This window comes from Elaeis guineensis, chromosome 1 (genome assembly GCF_000442705.2).
Source record: "Elaeis guineensis isolate ETL-2024a chromosome 1, EG11, whole genome shotgun sequence".
NCBI classification, from domain to species: domain Eukaryota; kingdom Viridiplantae; phylum Streptophyta; class Magnoliopsida; order Arecales; family Arecaceae; genus Elaeis; species Elaeis guineensis.
Window position 1 is genome coordinate 89,197,704 of NC_025993.2, and position 15,227 is coordinate 89,212,930.

At 36.1% G+C, this 15,227-nt stretch overlaps 1 protein-coding gene across 3 annotated transcripts in view; it reads left to right on the forward strand.

Annotated features, from left to right (window-relative positions):
• Positions 1-363: 363 nt before the first annotated feature.
• Positions 364-15,227, forward strand: part of LOC105038127 (CMP-sialic acid transporter 5) — a 24,001-nt gene continuing 9,137 nt past the window's right edge. The window contains exons 1-8 of one of the 3 annotated variants that reach the window (XM_010913824.4): positions 364-628; positions 2,046-2,320; positions 5,918-6,034; positions 8,546-8,602; positions 9,699-9,776; positions 10,017-10,061; positions 12,170-12,229; positions 12,535-12,657. In XM_010913824.4, the coding sequence (XP_010912126.1) occupies positions 2,150-2,320; positions 5,918-6,034; positions 8,546-8,602; positions 9,699-9,776; positions 10,017-10,061; positions 12,170-12,229; positions 12,535-12,657 (651 nt within the window). In that variant the 5' untranslated portion in view covers positions 364-628; positions 2,046-2,149. Of the gene's footprint in view, positions 629-2,045; positions 2,321-2,402; positions 2,586-5,917; positions 6,035-8,545; positions 8,603-9,698; positions 9,777-10,016; positions 10,062-12,169; positions 12,230-12,534; positions 12,658-15,227 lie in introns of those variants that run through there. The other 2 variants (XM_010913825.4, XM_073255862.1) reach the window with 2 other exon arrangements.

The window sequence follows — 15,227 nt, forward strand, 5'->3', positions numbered from 1 at the left end:
CAAATAATAAATACAACCACAATTGGTACTATAATTCAATGATATATGTGATCATATTTTTCCAACCATATAAATCCTCTATATTTTAATCACACCGCACCAATCGATGCATGTACGTGGCCAATGGAAAACTGCCAACCTTTAATCGCGCTGCGTTTATCATCCACTCCTGCAGCCTGCGAGTTCTTCTGACCGGCTTCATCCACCAAAAACAACGCGATCCCATCTCTAATTACCAGCTACCCTCCCTTAATCAGCAAATAACATATATATCTTGCTCTATTTGGAAAAAAAGAGATAAATACAGGGGTATTATCGGTATCTTGCTTTAGTCCTCGTGAAGGAGGAGCGAAGGCCGTGTTGCGAAGTTCAACTAATAGGGACGCAGAGGCAAATCCCCCTATAAATAATTCCTCTCTTCTCTCTTCCCTTCGGATATTCCCTCCGGATATCTCTCTCGTGGCGTCGCTTCGTCGGTCCCATTCCTCTCGATTAACCCCACGCCGGCGGCGAAGGTCTCCGGGCAGATCCGAGACGGCGGTCCCTCGCCCCGCACGAGTTGCCCGGTTCCGATCGCGTGGGAGTCGGATTCCGGCGATCCGGGGTTGAATCCTTGGGAAGGATCCAGGTGGGTTTGGGAATTCCGGTTGAACTAGATCTCCTGTCTTTTCAGGCTTTTTGTATGCTTGAATCCTGTTGCTGTAGATGGTCTTTGATCCAGATAGGTCACTTGATTTCCTTAGCTTCGGTTATTTCGGGCTTTGTTGTGTTATTTTTGTACAAACAGTTGAAAATTTTTTGGCTTCTGTTTGTTTATTTATTTATCTTTTGTTTTTCTTTTGTTTCAGAATGTTATTTCTTTGTATGGGTTGAGAAAAACTTAATTGAAATATTAATTAAGTTTATTTCGATTAAAAAGAGAAAAATTCTATCTTTTTGTTAGATTGCTGGTTGTGTTGTTTGACATGTCCTTTGATATTTGCCGCCCGGTTGATCTTTGCAGGCGGTTTGAGTCATTGGTTTTCTTCTTTGGATTATGTGGGTGTTGGTTGATTCATTCTTCAGTTTAACTTTCTTTCATATTTTAAGTTGTTCTTTTTTGCGGCACTGGGTTCCATTTGGCTCTTTGGTTTATTTCTCCGTTGTCAGGGAAGAAAAGAACTTGCTTCAAAAAAGTTTTTCTCCCCCTTTCTCTGAACTATTTCCAAGTACATGGGAGTTCTAGATGGTTTTCCTCACTTGCATATCATGCATGAGCTTAAATTGTAACTAATAAGATAGAAGATTATTACTGCCAACGGACCTTAACCCTGTGTTTGGTTGGGGTCATAAGAGGGAGGATGGATGGGACTGCAAGGATGAATGATCCCCATCTGTCATTTATTTAAAAAAAATTTAGGAAGAATGGATGAAAAGGAAGGATTGTTCATCCATCTTGGCCCATCAATTTGTATCCTTCAAAATTGAGAAGATGGAAGGAATGATGGATGGAGCATGTGAGAGGTCGGTTTCTATGTTGACAAAATTATCTCTCATTAATTTTTTGACAAAAGATAAGAGACCCGCATACCATCTTTTTATCAAAGGATAGTTTAGAAAAAATGTCATACAAATATTACTCATCCTCCTTTTCATTCGTTTTATACCAAATAGAGGAGCAAATTATTTCCATCCATCCTTTCATGTTTCACCAAACACATGAGAGGATAGATGAAAAACCCATCCATCCTCTTCCTCATCCATTCTTCCTCACCTATCCATCTTCCAATCTATCCTTTGTACCAAACAGAGGGTAAAGGTTTTATGGCAATCTCTTCCCTTGCTATATTTTTTTTTTCACTAAGAATTTTCCACCACATTCTTGTGGGTTGATGTTGGTTGGAAAATTTTTCTAGTTCTTCTATAGTGCCTTTTTGACCTAGAGTTGCACTTCATAGACAACCCCGTAATTAATGGGAAAAGGTGTAACTAATGATGATGATGACGATATTAAATGTTCTTTCCTTTTGGTGATTCTAATTAGTTCTTTTATTAAACATTGTCAGGTCTGATAAGGGCACCCTTTGGAGTTATTCCTGCAGCTTTGAATTACCAACATTTTAGTATTGTAGCTACATCGAACAAACTTAACAAAGGATTAAGGTTTGAAATGCTGAAAAACGGGATGATAGAATGCAGCGTCTGTCATTCCAAATTGTCATCCCCCACAAGCAAAACAGTATCAAGGGCATATGATACCCGTAAGAGCAAGATATCATCGAAATACCGTGCTCTCAATGTTCTTCTGGTTGTTGGTGATTGCATCTTGATCGGCCTCCAGGTAATTCAATTTAACGTGTTAGTTCTAAATGTTATCTATTGATGTTTTGCATGATGTCTTAAAACTAGAAGTATTTGCATAGGATTTTCAAAGGTGATCAAGCTTGTTAATGAAGAGCCAAAGCTGCCAATGCAATGCCATGAGTTCTAAAGTTGACGCCTTGCATGACAAACTGCTAAAATATCTTAAGTTATTCTGTCACTATTCTCTGTTCGTGCAAGAATATCATGGTTGTGTATAAATTTGGATTATCTGATTCAAATCGGTATTTCTATTCATTCTTGCTTTGAACTACATACTTCAGGATAAATCTGATGTTCCCTGTTTAAATACGGATATTGATACAAATATGTGGTTTTGAATTTGCTTGGATCTTGATAGATGTAATGTTTCAAGATCTTGGATATGGATAAGGCATCTGCATACAGACCTAATACACATAAGTTCATCTTATACAGATTCAAGTAGAAAAATGTTTATGCTTTTAGGTTTCTGATATGAATATAGACAGCTACATGTACATATGATAAAAATAATGCTTTTCTGAACCAATGGACCTGTTTGCTACAAGTTGGCATAGGTCTATAGAAAAGGTATACTAGGCACCTTGAGCAGCCAATGTGCAAGACACCTCGACAATTCATATCCATATACATTATCTGGTTATAGCGGAAATAGTTACTTCTCCCTGTTAGTTTTCATCTATATATTTTTTAATCATCTTTACTTGGTATTAACTTCAAGTTTGAATGATGTCCATCTTCAAATTTGTACAAAGAAACAAAGGCAACTACTTATAGGCATTTATATGATCTGCATATGCTTTCTCTACATCAAGGCTTGCCATACTGGTACATACCAATCCATACCGGGCATATTTATCGTACTGGTACCAAACTGACACTTGGTAAGTGGGGGTACTGAGTGTTTGTATGCTGAACCGATCTGTATCAACATTGTACCAAGTAGGTTCCAAAACCAATATTGTGAACCTTGCTTTACATCCTGAGCCAAAGGGTGAAAAGGCATGTCGTTGGCTCTTTTTGCAGTAGTTACACTATGAGGGTGCCCTTTCATGATACACAATAACACATGGCCACTTGAATGCTTCATTGATCTTAGCTCACATCAGGACACAACATGGTATTATGTGGAGTATAATGCAATGTGTTGCATGCCATGGGTTGGCATGAGTTTCACCCGGATGTGGCTTGGAAGTTGGTTTATATTAAGCTGAAGATATATTGATCTTAATGTAGTCATGTTGATCAAATGCCAGCCTGAGGCTTCTCCATGGTTCACTGATGTTGATATGTGTATATTGCACTCCTCCAACTTGGAAGCAGGGCAGCTGATCAAGCCTTTTGTCATGTGCGCATGACTTCATGTTTGCCACACAATTGTAGGCTAGTGTAAGGTGCGAACTAGAATGCCAAAGCTAGCTGTCACACATGATCTCATTGGGATTTGACATATTTAAGAAAGGTTTCTTGTGATGTTTCACCTATGTGAGCTTGTGGGAGGTTTGACTTTTGTGTGGTCTAATGATAACTACATTACCCTCCTGCTTTGTTAGTGGGACTTCAAGCCATTTAACATGAGAGCTTTTGTCCTGCACAGATAAGCTGAAGCACCTCTTCTGCAGGCAACTTATTTTGCCAACAGCAACATGTTCAAGCTCAAATTAAGCACTAACCTCCCCATATCTTTTCACCATATGTGCTCATAATCTTGATTATTAATAATCGTCAAGCAGTTGACTTGTGGGCAATGAATGAGATGTGTGATGGCAATGAAGTGTGCTTTGAATTGAAATAACTCATTCAGGAAGCTTCAAATCTTGATTATTAATAAGGAAGTTCATTAATTCCATGACCAAATTTTGTCTTGGACCTTAGATAAAGCTAGAATAAAACTTCTAGTCAGGTAATATGCTTGAGGGACACTTTTGCTGCTGGCTGGAGTGCATACTGCATAATATACTGGGGCCTGCTGATATTTTTCTCAAGCTTCTGATGTCCTCGAATCCTGCTGGGCTGCTTATCATTTGCTAGGAAAATATATTTGCATCCTGGAAGTATGAAGGAGATTTTCCAATCATTTTTTGAGAAGATCCAAGTAGGATGGAAGATACTGAATTATGACTTTTTTCTTTAGAGGTTTGAGGAACTTGAATGACACTTATGGTTTCCCATTCATTTTTTTATCCAGATTTGTTATAAGATTTAAGTCCTTGAGTGCAGGAGCAAGAAAGTTGGCTTCTGTCTCCATCTCTAATCCTCTTGTCACATACTTCTTTCTTCTTCTCTATTCATCTTCTTATTTTTCCCGTAGATCCTATTTGCCAAGTAAACCGCCCTGTGGTCTGCATTTCTGAACTCAAATCTGGTCCAAAATTAGTCTTCTTATCCTGCAGAAATCAGCCTAGGGTGAATAATTCTGACCTTAGTATTGATATGGACTCAATTCTTTCTAATCCCTAAACCTAAATATATAGTTAGCCCTGCCACATTTTCTTTCTTTGTTTCTTTCTTAATTATTGTTAGATTATTTTCCGTCAATCCTTGTCTTCTAAAAGATTCACACTCAAACCATATCAGCCTATCTTTGAAACCTAGAATATTTAGAACCCTAAACTTGTAGGCTGACCTTAGCTATATATTCTTGTAAATTCTGAGATAATCTAAGATCAAACCTTATAATGCCATAAATGAACATTTCTTCTAGCATTGTAATCATCTTTAAGTACACTTCTCTTCCAAAGCCTGTGCCTTTTGATTCTGATTTCCCCCTTTTAATCAGCTCCTCTATTTGTCTCTCCATTATAATGTCCCTTATTTTCCTTGCCTTCTTATGCTTCTTAAGAAACTCTATTTTTTGTAAAGCCCAACCCGTTAGATTGAAGCCTGTATTCTTAGTCCTTGGCCCCAACCCCAACCTACGTACAGATTGCTCCAAAGCATGTGAAATTATGCCTAGGTTTCTCCATAGATGCTTCTTAACATAGAGCTATGCTCTATAGTTGATCTCTGTATGAAGGTGATGATGCATGTGATCAATAGTTTATTATTTCTTTTTATTTAATGAATGAAAGATAATAAAGATAAGTGTTCCATAAATGCTTCCTAGATTGATAACAGTCAATGGGCGTTTCGCATAGTGCAATGGATGGGCTGTCATATTTCATGAGAGAAGAGTGGCCAAATGCCAATTAGAAAAAAAAATATGCAAATGAGTTTTTGGAAGAGTTATGCACTAGCATTTCATATAAAGTAACGAGCATTGCAAATCCTCTACTTTATACAGAGCTGGATGATAATATCAACTTAGTAATTTATCTTCTATGATTGTAGGTACCTTTTTTTTCAAAAGAAATACCTTTTGATATACAGGATGGTCAAAGCATGATTTATTACCAAGTCTGTGTGTCATATTCTCATTTGACAATTATTTTCTGTACTAGGTCTATGTATGCTTACAAAAAAACAGCCAGTCCCTTTTAGAACATTTATCTTTTCCTGAGAAAGGACACTTTTGTTAATTGAAATGTGTACCTGCAACTTGACACTGTTTGCTAAGCTTTCTATTTTGTTGCAGCCTATTTTGGTTTACATGTCCAAAGTGGATGGAAGGTTTAAGTTTAGTCCTATCAGTGTTAACTTTCTAACTGAGGTCACAAAGGTTCTCTTTGCCATCATCATGCTTTCATTCCAGGTTTGTTTATATATGCTTGTATGCTAACCTTTGCACTTATTTTTTCTTGATGTCTTATATTTAAACATTCGCTCAGCCAACCTTTATATTGATGCAACTTTTGTTGATATAGAAATCACTACATATTGCAGTGTGAACAAAACTGATTGAAGTGGGTAGCATGTGAATAATTATTGATAATTCATTTGATTTGGCCTTTCATTTTCGCTTTAGCTGTATGCTATATATGTATCATGAACTTTTGTTGAGATGCTAAATGTCTGTTAACTTCAAAATCTTGATAGGTCAGAATAGGTTTGTAATCTTTGATTCTGAGAATATGGTACTTGGATATTTTGCATATGTTTAAATAGACTAAATAATTTTTGTCTGATGTTCTGGTGCCTTAAAATACTAATATGCCATGTTCACCTCTTTCAATTCACCTATTATTTTGAATTCCACTGTGGTTGATGTACTAGATATCTCTGCCTAGTTGATTGTACCGTGGTGGCTGCACTCTGTCTTCATAAAACCTCACGAGAACCTTTCTAATGATTAACTTTGTCATCAGCTGCAAAGTTCAGATTTGCATATCACTTCATATCTAGCAGTCTAAATTGTTCTTAGCATAGTGCAGTCAACCAAGTGCTTGTATGCGTGCACACACATACACTAGGATACATAACCAAAGCAATATGCACTTAAGATGTCAAACCAGAAAACGTTTTAGACTATTACAGATTCTTTTATCAGTTTCGGGAATGTTGAAGGACATTTAGATCATTTAAATCATTCATGCAACATGAATAAAATAGCCAAGCTATCCTTTATTGTGCCTGTAACTTAAATTGTTCTTCCTCAGAAAAGACTGCTCCTTGCCTTTTCTGGTTTAAACATATCTTTTTGATTAAAACCTTTGACCAGCCTTTTCTCCATATGGATAATTCTTTGAGCTGTGGGCTAGCATGCTTTGGTGGACTTTCTGTCCTTCAGTATCAGTGTCTCATAGTGGTTGAATGTTATGCCTGCAGAATCAACCTAATCTGTTGACTGGATTCTTTTCCTGCTGGAATGCATATGTTTTTTTCAGTTTTGACTTTGGTTTTGATAACATCTAATAATGAGTATATGTTGCTGAATAGAGAGTTGTCAAATTGTGTGTAAGTTAGGTACATATTCTCCAGAATAATAGCACACTTGCCGTGTAATTTGAGGGTGGATCAGAAGTTTGGCATCAAACTACTGGGACACCAAACAACTTGAAGTTTGGTATTAAACTACTGGGACAACAAACAACTAGGCCTTTGGTTTTAATTCCAAACAGACCTGAATGATAGCTGTTTTTGGTGAAGATATAGTTTGAGCTGATCTGAGTTTTAAAGCACGACTTGGATTAGTTTATGTCTAATATACTAAATGAAATCCACAACCCCCATCCTGTTTAATAATTATTCTGTTTGTCTTGTTTTGTTCCATTATATCAGTTTCTTTGTTATTTTCAGCTGGTGGCGTCTTCAGTTCTTCATGCTTCTTGTTATCTGAGTATTGCCTTGCACTGTACTTCGGATAAAAACAGTTTCATGCTCTATTAAATGGAAATTCTTTTGTCAAGTTATGCTATCAGTTATTTTCTGTCTGTCTGTTTTTTCTACATAATTTAAGAGAGAGTTTTGCAAGGAAAAGATAAGAATAGTTTCTTCAATCAAATCAAAGATAACCTGACATAATGTTTAATAAAACAAATGCAGATCAACTCCAGTGCAAAATTGTTTTCTTGAAGATTGTGTTGGCTTTGTCATTAACTGCACCCAACTGCATGGCAAAAGATATACTCTTTTAACTATTTGAATTATTAGAAACAGAAATAGATTAAAAAATAATTATTCCTGATATTGTATTTACACCATAAAGAGAGAACAACTATCATGCAGCTTCCTTTACTGTCATCTGAAATTGCAGCAGTAAAGTGATCTTTTGCGCCATATTACCTTGGCGTGGAGTTCATTTGATTTGAGAACTGTAGAAAGAACCTGTACTACATTTTTTCTTCACTGTATTCATGTTCTTCATTGAAGATTAATTGTGTTTATAACAATTTTTTTTTTTGATATTCATATTTTTTTTCCTGCTGACTAGAATCTCCTTCGATAATTTGAAACTTCTTATTTTTCTAATCAGTAGGCATTTTATCTGTTTTACATGTTTAGCTGATATTGCATTTCATATGGTTTGTATTAATTCTAGGCTTCATTTGAATTGTTTCTCTTTATTACTTCCATAACTCAATGATTTTTAAGCATTGGCATCCCTACTTTGTGGGCTACCTAAAGCCTGGATGTCCATGGATTGTTCCATTTAGGGCATATGTAGGTAGTGTTATTGGTAGCTAGTATTCGTTCTTTAGTGACCATGGTTTAGAAGATTTACATCAGTGTGATTGAGAATGAGCCTTTCTTTCTACCTTTGCTTTTTTTAAATTTCAAATGTGTAAGAATGGTTTTCTAATATTGCTTAGTTTTTGTTCAACAGGCTAGGCAACAAAAAGTGGGAGAGAAGTCCCTTCTGTCAATTTCAAATATCGTGCAGGTAAATTCTTCTTGCATAGAAATATCAGTAACTTTTCTGGTTAAACAGTTTTTATGTCATCTGTTTCATAATTAGTCTGGGCTCAGACTTGGTTAAGTTGGACCCATCCTGTTTGCTCCCCTTTTTGTATCTGCAGTAAGATTGAACTTGCTAACTTTTGGTTTTTTCAATCTATTAGAACTTGAAGTTCAAATCCAATCCATGGTTATAACATTAAATTTTGTGTAATTTTATCAGCAACTTTTTTTAGTCTACCTATTTATATGGCTGCTTCAGTTATCTACAATTTCTTTAGAACATTTACCTACTCAGTGTATAAATTTTTTGAGCGATAGCCCTTTGTACCTTTTGAGGAGCATGAGAACTGATATGAACAACTTCTCCTTGGAGAGGTGGCGCTATATATGTTGAGAACGAAGTTTTAGAATTACAGTTAGAAGATGGAGATTCCATTGATGATTCTTGATTTTGATGTGAAACAAGCTTTCAGATTTGAACCACTTTCACAGTTTTTCTGAGCAGACTTGCTGGAATTCAGGATGCCATTCTATTATGATGGAGAGGACTAGGTTTCCCTTCCATTTTCCTATTTCCTTTGTTCCTATTTTATTGCTTTGGCATCATTGGAGTAGTGTAAAAGACAGGTTCATGTTCACTTTTCTTTTTGAAATTTTCATTCATTGCTAACATTATGCTTGGATAACTTAATTTGAGCACTGATTAGATTTCAATCTAGCTACTAGATGAATGAGCATCAATAATAACTGGTGGATTTAGTTAGGGTTTTGCTGGATTGACATGATGAAGTATAAGCTACACCATGTTGAAATACTAACGAAGTTTTTGATTGTTCAATGATATTTGGGTTTATATTTCAATTCGAATTCTAACTAATTTAAACTAAGCATGTGCTATGACTACATCTCTTTCCAATTTTATTTAGTTATTCTGCATTTATTTTCTTCTTTTGTCCTTCACCTTATGTCATGCAGATATTCTGCCAAAACCTTGAAATGACTTTCATATATATTGGCCCTTCATATGAGGCAGATAAGTGATGACATCTAATTGTCAAATTGTGTTATTCTGCTGGCAGGCTGCTCGGAATAATGTCCTTCTTGCTATTCCTGCTCTTCTTTATGCTATCAACAACTACTTGAAATTTATAATGCAGGTATTCAGCCTTTTTTATAGCTCAGGTATTATGACCTACATTTTCTTATTTACTTCTATCTTTGAGGTATAAGAAAGGTGAAGCTGTTGATTTGGTCATGTGATGGTGTAGCTGATCTAATGTATGACTTTGCTGATTTACCTAAGTTAACCTGTAAAACCATGTTGAAAGCCTGAAACTTGATTTATTTATTTTTTTTGCATTATCTTTATTTAATTATTGATCCTGTCTTTCATGCAGTTATACTTTAACCCCGCAACTGTGAAAATGTTAAGCAACCTGAAGGTACTATTCTTTATGAAATTACCAGCATCAGGCAATAAATTTATTGAAGCATCATAAACAACTTATAGTAGCTTCTACTTTTTGTAACCATCCTTTTTTTGGGTGATTGGACATCTGATGGCTTGGGTATTCAAGGTGTTCTAGGATAACCTTCTGTGGATATTCATTCTATGGATTACAGTTTTGGCATGAATTGTAAAAAACTTTCCGGAACAACATATTCATTCTGGCATAATTCTTGCATAACAGCTTTTAGTTTTATCTGGGAATATTGTCATTCTCACACACCTAGAAAAAGAAAACTACTAATCCTCTTGAAATTTTGGATCTTATTTAATCTGAGTTGTCTTTTGATTCCTGTTGTTTATGTAAGATTTGCTTTAAGTTAGGGGATGTTTAGGTCATCTGGTTTCATGCTAATGTCATTTCTAGATTGCTATATGATATGAGGTAAAAGTGAAATTTTTTTTTAATTATGTAGTCTATAATTGTATGCTTGATCTGTATTAAAGTTTTCTATTTGAAAAGATTTTGTGTATTCTCAAAGAAAAAAAGTTTTTACGAGAATCTCAAGGGCTAGTATCCAAGTTGCATCAACATAAAGCTTTACGGGTTTCAATGGGTCAATCGATGCTTGGGCTATGGTTTTCTTGGACCTAGCCAAGCTAAAGCTGAGCCTGAGCTTCCAATCTCACCCCCAGACTGGTTCTTCAAGTCAAAACTAAAACTCTGGCATCCTCCTTTCTTCTTTCAACTGCCTGGAGCCTAGATTCTATCCCATCCTACACCCTAAGTGCTCTCCCTGCCATGGTCCCTATTTTTGTTTCCTTCCTCTCCATCTTTAGCCTTTGAGAACTTAGCCTTAACTGAGTGCAATAATATATCTCATCTAGCTCAATATTTTGTATGATATGTCTTAGCTAGCACAATCTATGACATTGTACTTTCTTTTGTCAATCAATCTTGACCATGTCCTCATCTTCATTTCTATCTCTTTTCTTGATAACAATCTTCAATTCTATTTCAAACATTCTGTATACTCTCATGTTTTGGAGATTTATTGTCCTTATCCACTATGATTTCCTTCATGAATCCAATTTAGCAGCTAATCTTGTCTTCTTCTCATCAATCAACAGTAGATCATTTCCTAATGGCATACACCATAGTAAATCATCCTGAATATCCTTAAAGTAAATAAATGATGACTTGTTAACTTTCTTTTTTGAGAATATGTTGGTTTTTTTTATTTCTAAAAATTGCAGTTGAAGAGATGCTTAAACTCAACATATATCTTACATAGATACGTGGAATCCTCTTACCAACTAACCATAAACTTCCCATATAACAAAGGACTTTAATAGGCATTTTCTGTTGACTATGGGTATATTTGGATGCCAGATGATCTAATCCTAAGATAAGATCTGCTTATGTCAAGGAAACCAAAGGAAGCAAACTTGTTGTGGGGAGGTTTTAGGGATTGGAAGGGGATAAAGATTTCATTATACCTAAATTCTAGGGCGAAATCACATTTCCAGCCATACATGTTATCTGCGATCAATGGAATCGTAACATCTTGGTCAACAACAATCCTCCAATACGCTCATGCTAGACCACCTTCACTGGAGACTTCTGAGGAGTTGGGGAACTTATTGCCAAGTAACGTGATCCAGTATTGGAACAGGCTTTTTGTCTTGGTGAGACATGACATCTGTGTTGTTCATATGTTTTTCTTGGAAACTGGCTTCTTTTAGTTAGTCACAGTATCACTGAGGAGAACAATGTATAACCATCAAATTCCCTCTATAAACATGTTTTTCTTTTAACCATGTTATCTAACCTCATTTCAGTTTTTACCAGGTGATTTCAATACTTTCTAGCTGTGGTAGATAACAATCTACTTCGTTATAAGGATATATAACATTAGAATATCTGTCTATACACTCTAAATTAATTTGCTTATTTATATAACATTCTGTATCTTGAGATCATTGTTACTCCATTATTTTCTACAATTTGTTCAGACATGTTTCCTTAATCGTCACTTATTTTGTTTGTTTAAATCATACCTCAGATTTAATCTTATTTTATGATTCTGCTAACCATTGTAGGTTTTGGTAATTGCTGTTCTTTTAAAGATCATAATGAAAAGGCGCTTTTCCATTATCCAGGCAAGTTTGAGCTTTGCCATTATTTTTTCTAGCAAACTATTTCAGTGATGAAATACTTGCAGAGGAAAAAAATAACTTGTCATTTTTGTGTGATATCTCTATAAATTTTACTTTTAATTGCATCTTGATGATTTATATGTAATAACAACTAAATTTTATTTGCAATGAATATTTTGAGAAGTTGATGGGAGTAAGTGGCTTGTTTTTTCTTATCATTGTGATGATTCGAAATTTTTACTAAATTAATGATCAATTCCTTAGTCATTAATACTTAAATATGTTCCTTTTTCTTTGCTATTTGGCAGTGGGAGGCTCTTGCATTGTTGCTCATTGGAATCAGTGTCAATCAGCTCCGGTCATCGCCTCAGGGAACTACTGCACTTGATCTTCCTGTAGCAATGGTTGCATACATATATACATCAATTTTTGTAAGTCTTATCGAGTATAACATGAGATCTTTAAATCTTCATATCTTGCCACATTTCATGAGTATTCATATGAACTTGTCTGTATTTGTTCAGTAAATGCTTTTCCTTTCTCGTATAGTAAATTTTTCTTCCTAAAGTTATGATGAATGGTCAAGAAGTGATCAGCATTAGAAAACTTGATAGATAATTCTGTAGATTTAGAATTTTCACTTGCAAATTTTTGAATCAAGATTCTTCTGTAACCTAGTTCCTATGAAAGCTTACATATTCTGCAAACTAACTGCAATTTCATGATTCATGATCTTGAAATATACATACATACATATACATATATGTATATGTAGACACACACACACACACACACACACACACACATATATATATGCACACACACACACACACACACACACACACACACACATATATACATATATACATGTACATGTACATGCACATCCAGATGTATATGTATATGCATATACATATACATATACAGATGTATATGTATATGTATATGTATATGTATATGCATATACATATACATATACATATACATGTACATGGATATACATATACATGTATATATGCATATACATATACATATACATATACATCTATATGCATATACATATACATATACATCTATATGCATATACATATACATATACATCTCTATGTATATACATATATATGTATATATATATGTATGGGTTTGCCATGCCATTATGGTACCCAAGGTTCGCCATGCCAGAATTGCCAGTTTGCCTATGGATGTATGTAGGTTCGTCATGCCATTATGGTACCCACGGTTCGCCATGCCAGAATTGGACCCTATGCCAGTTTGCCTATGTATGTATGTAGGTTCGCCATGCCATTGTGGTACCCAAGGTTTGCCATACCAGAACTGGACCCTATGCCAGTTTGCCGGCAATATGGTTCGGTGCAGCCCTGTACCATTCTGTACCGGGTCCGAATTGACATAGCAAAGTAAGTGGGGGAGAGGGAGAACCAGAGAGAGATAGAGAAAGAGGGAGGGAGAGAGAGGAACAGGAGGGGGAGTGATTAGGAAGGCCGGTGGTGGCCGCTAGAGGGCTGCAGAGGCCCTTAGAGGGTGGGATCTTCCTCCTCGCTCTCCATCGGGTTGAAACAGGGGCAACTACTCCTATTTCGAGCAATCATTTTTTTAAAATTGTGATCCATAGGGTTGCCGACTTCATTGTGGATTGTGATAAAAAAAATTGATTGTGATCAAAACAGGGATGGTTGCCCTTGTTTTGACTTGATGGAGAGCAGGGAGAAAGATCCCACCCTTCGGCGGCCACTGCTAGCCTCCCGCCTGGTCGCCCTCCTTTTGTTCCTCTCTTCCTCTCTCTCTGTCTCTCCCTGTCTCTCTCTATTTTCTTCTCTACAGAGGAGAGCGGAGCTCTGGAGGTCTTGACGGCCCTCCGATGGCCTTGATAGGCTCCAATGGCCTCTTCGATCTTTCCTCTCCTTCCCTCCCTTCCCCCACTCTCTCTTTTCCTCTCTTTTCTTCTCCCTTCTCACTGGTGTACCATTTTTGATGCCGGAATCGTCCTGGTTGGCCGCTGATATGGTTCGGCATGCCCCGAACTAGCTAGTTTAGGATGGTTCGGTGAATGCTTGTGGCACTTTTTTCAAGATTTCAGTATGCAGGTTTTGTAACCTTAACCTTTTTAGGCTTCCCTTTACAATTATTCTTGTTTAAAATTTTTAACTAAAAATTTTGTAATGTTATTTTCTTAAAAGGTAAACTGAATCTTGATTGTGTAAGTGTATTCAAACAGATCGTGAGAAACTATTAAGCAACTTCAAGATGAAAATTGAGTTTGAACCTCTTATTGCTTTTGTAAATAATGGATGCAAAAGGTAACCCTTTGTCTTGCATTGCTGCTAACCAAAACCCAAAAGCTGCCAGAAGAATGGCTGCACAAGAAGCACTTTCTAAACTGAAGGTAAGCCTATTGGAGCTGTCCAGCCTTCTGGTTTTATTAATTTTATCTAAAATTGATTTCCCTATACATCCTTGTCAATGTTGTCATAATAATCTCGACTGTGTGAAGCTGCTAATTGTTTGAACTCCCTAGGACTGTTGAAGCTGCTATAGTCTATCAATCTTGTTTTAGTTGTCAGTCTTCCACATTACTTCAACAAGTCATCATCTGATAACTTTAACTGATTGTATTGTTCTCTAAATTCTGTAAACATGTCCATTTCCTCTTATGGTCAAACCTGAGCATATATAATTGAGCAATATTTATTCTTTGTAGTATACCTACTTGTGACATCCAGACATGATGGTGACTGGATGTTACTTTTAAACTCTCATATTAAGGCAAAACATTTGATGCCTACATTTTTAGCGACAAAGGAAACAATTGTATGGGAGATCCATGCAAGTCTGGGGAGATGCAATTTGAAGTAACAAGACCTGATAATCCCACACTCATCTTGCATAGAAGGGGCTGCAGGGACAAAAATCATGTGTTTTGCTGATATATATCATTGTGGATTCTAGAAGTGCTGAGATTCATATGCAACTCTTTAATTGC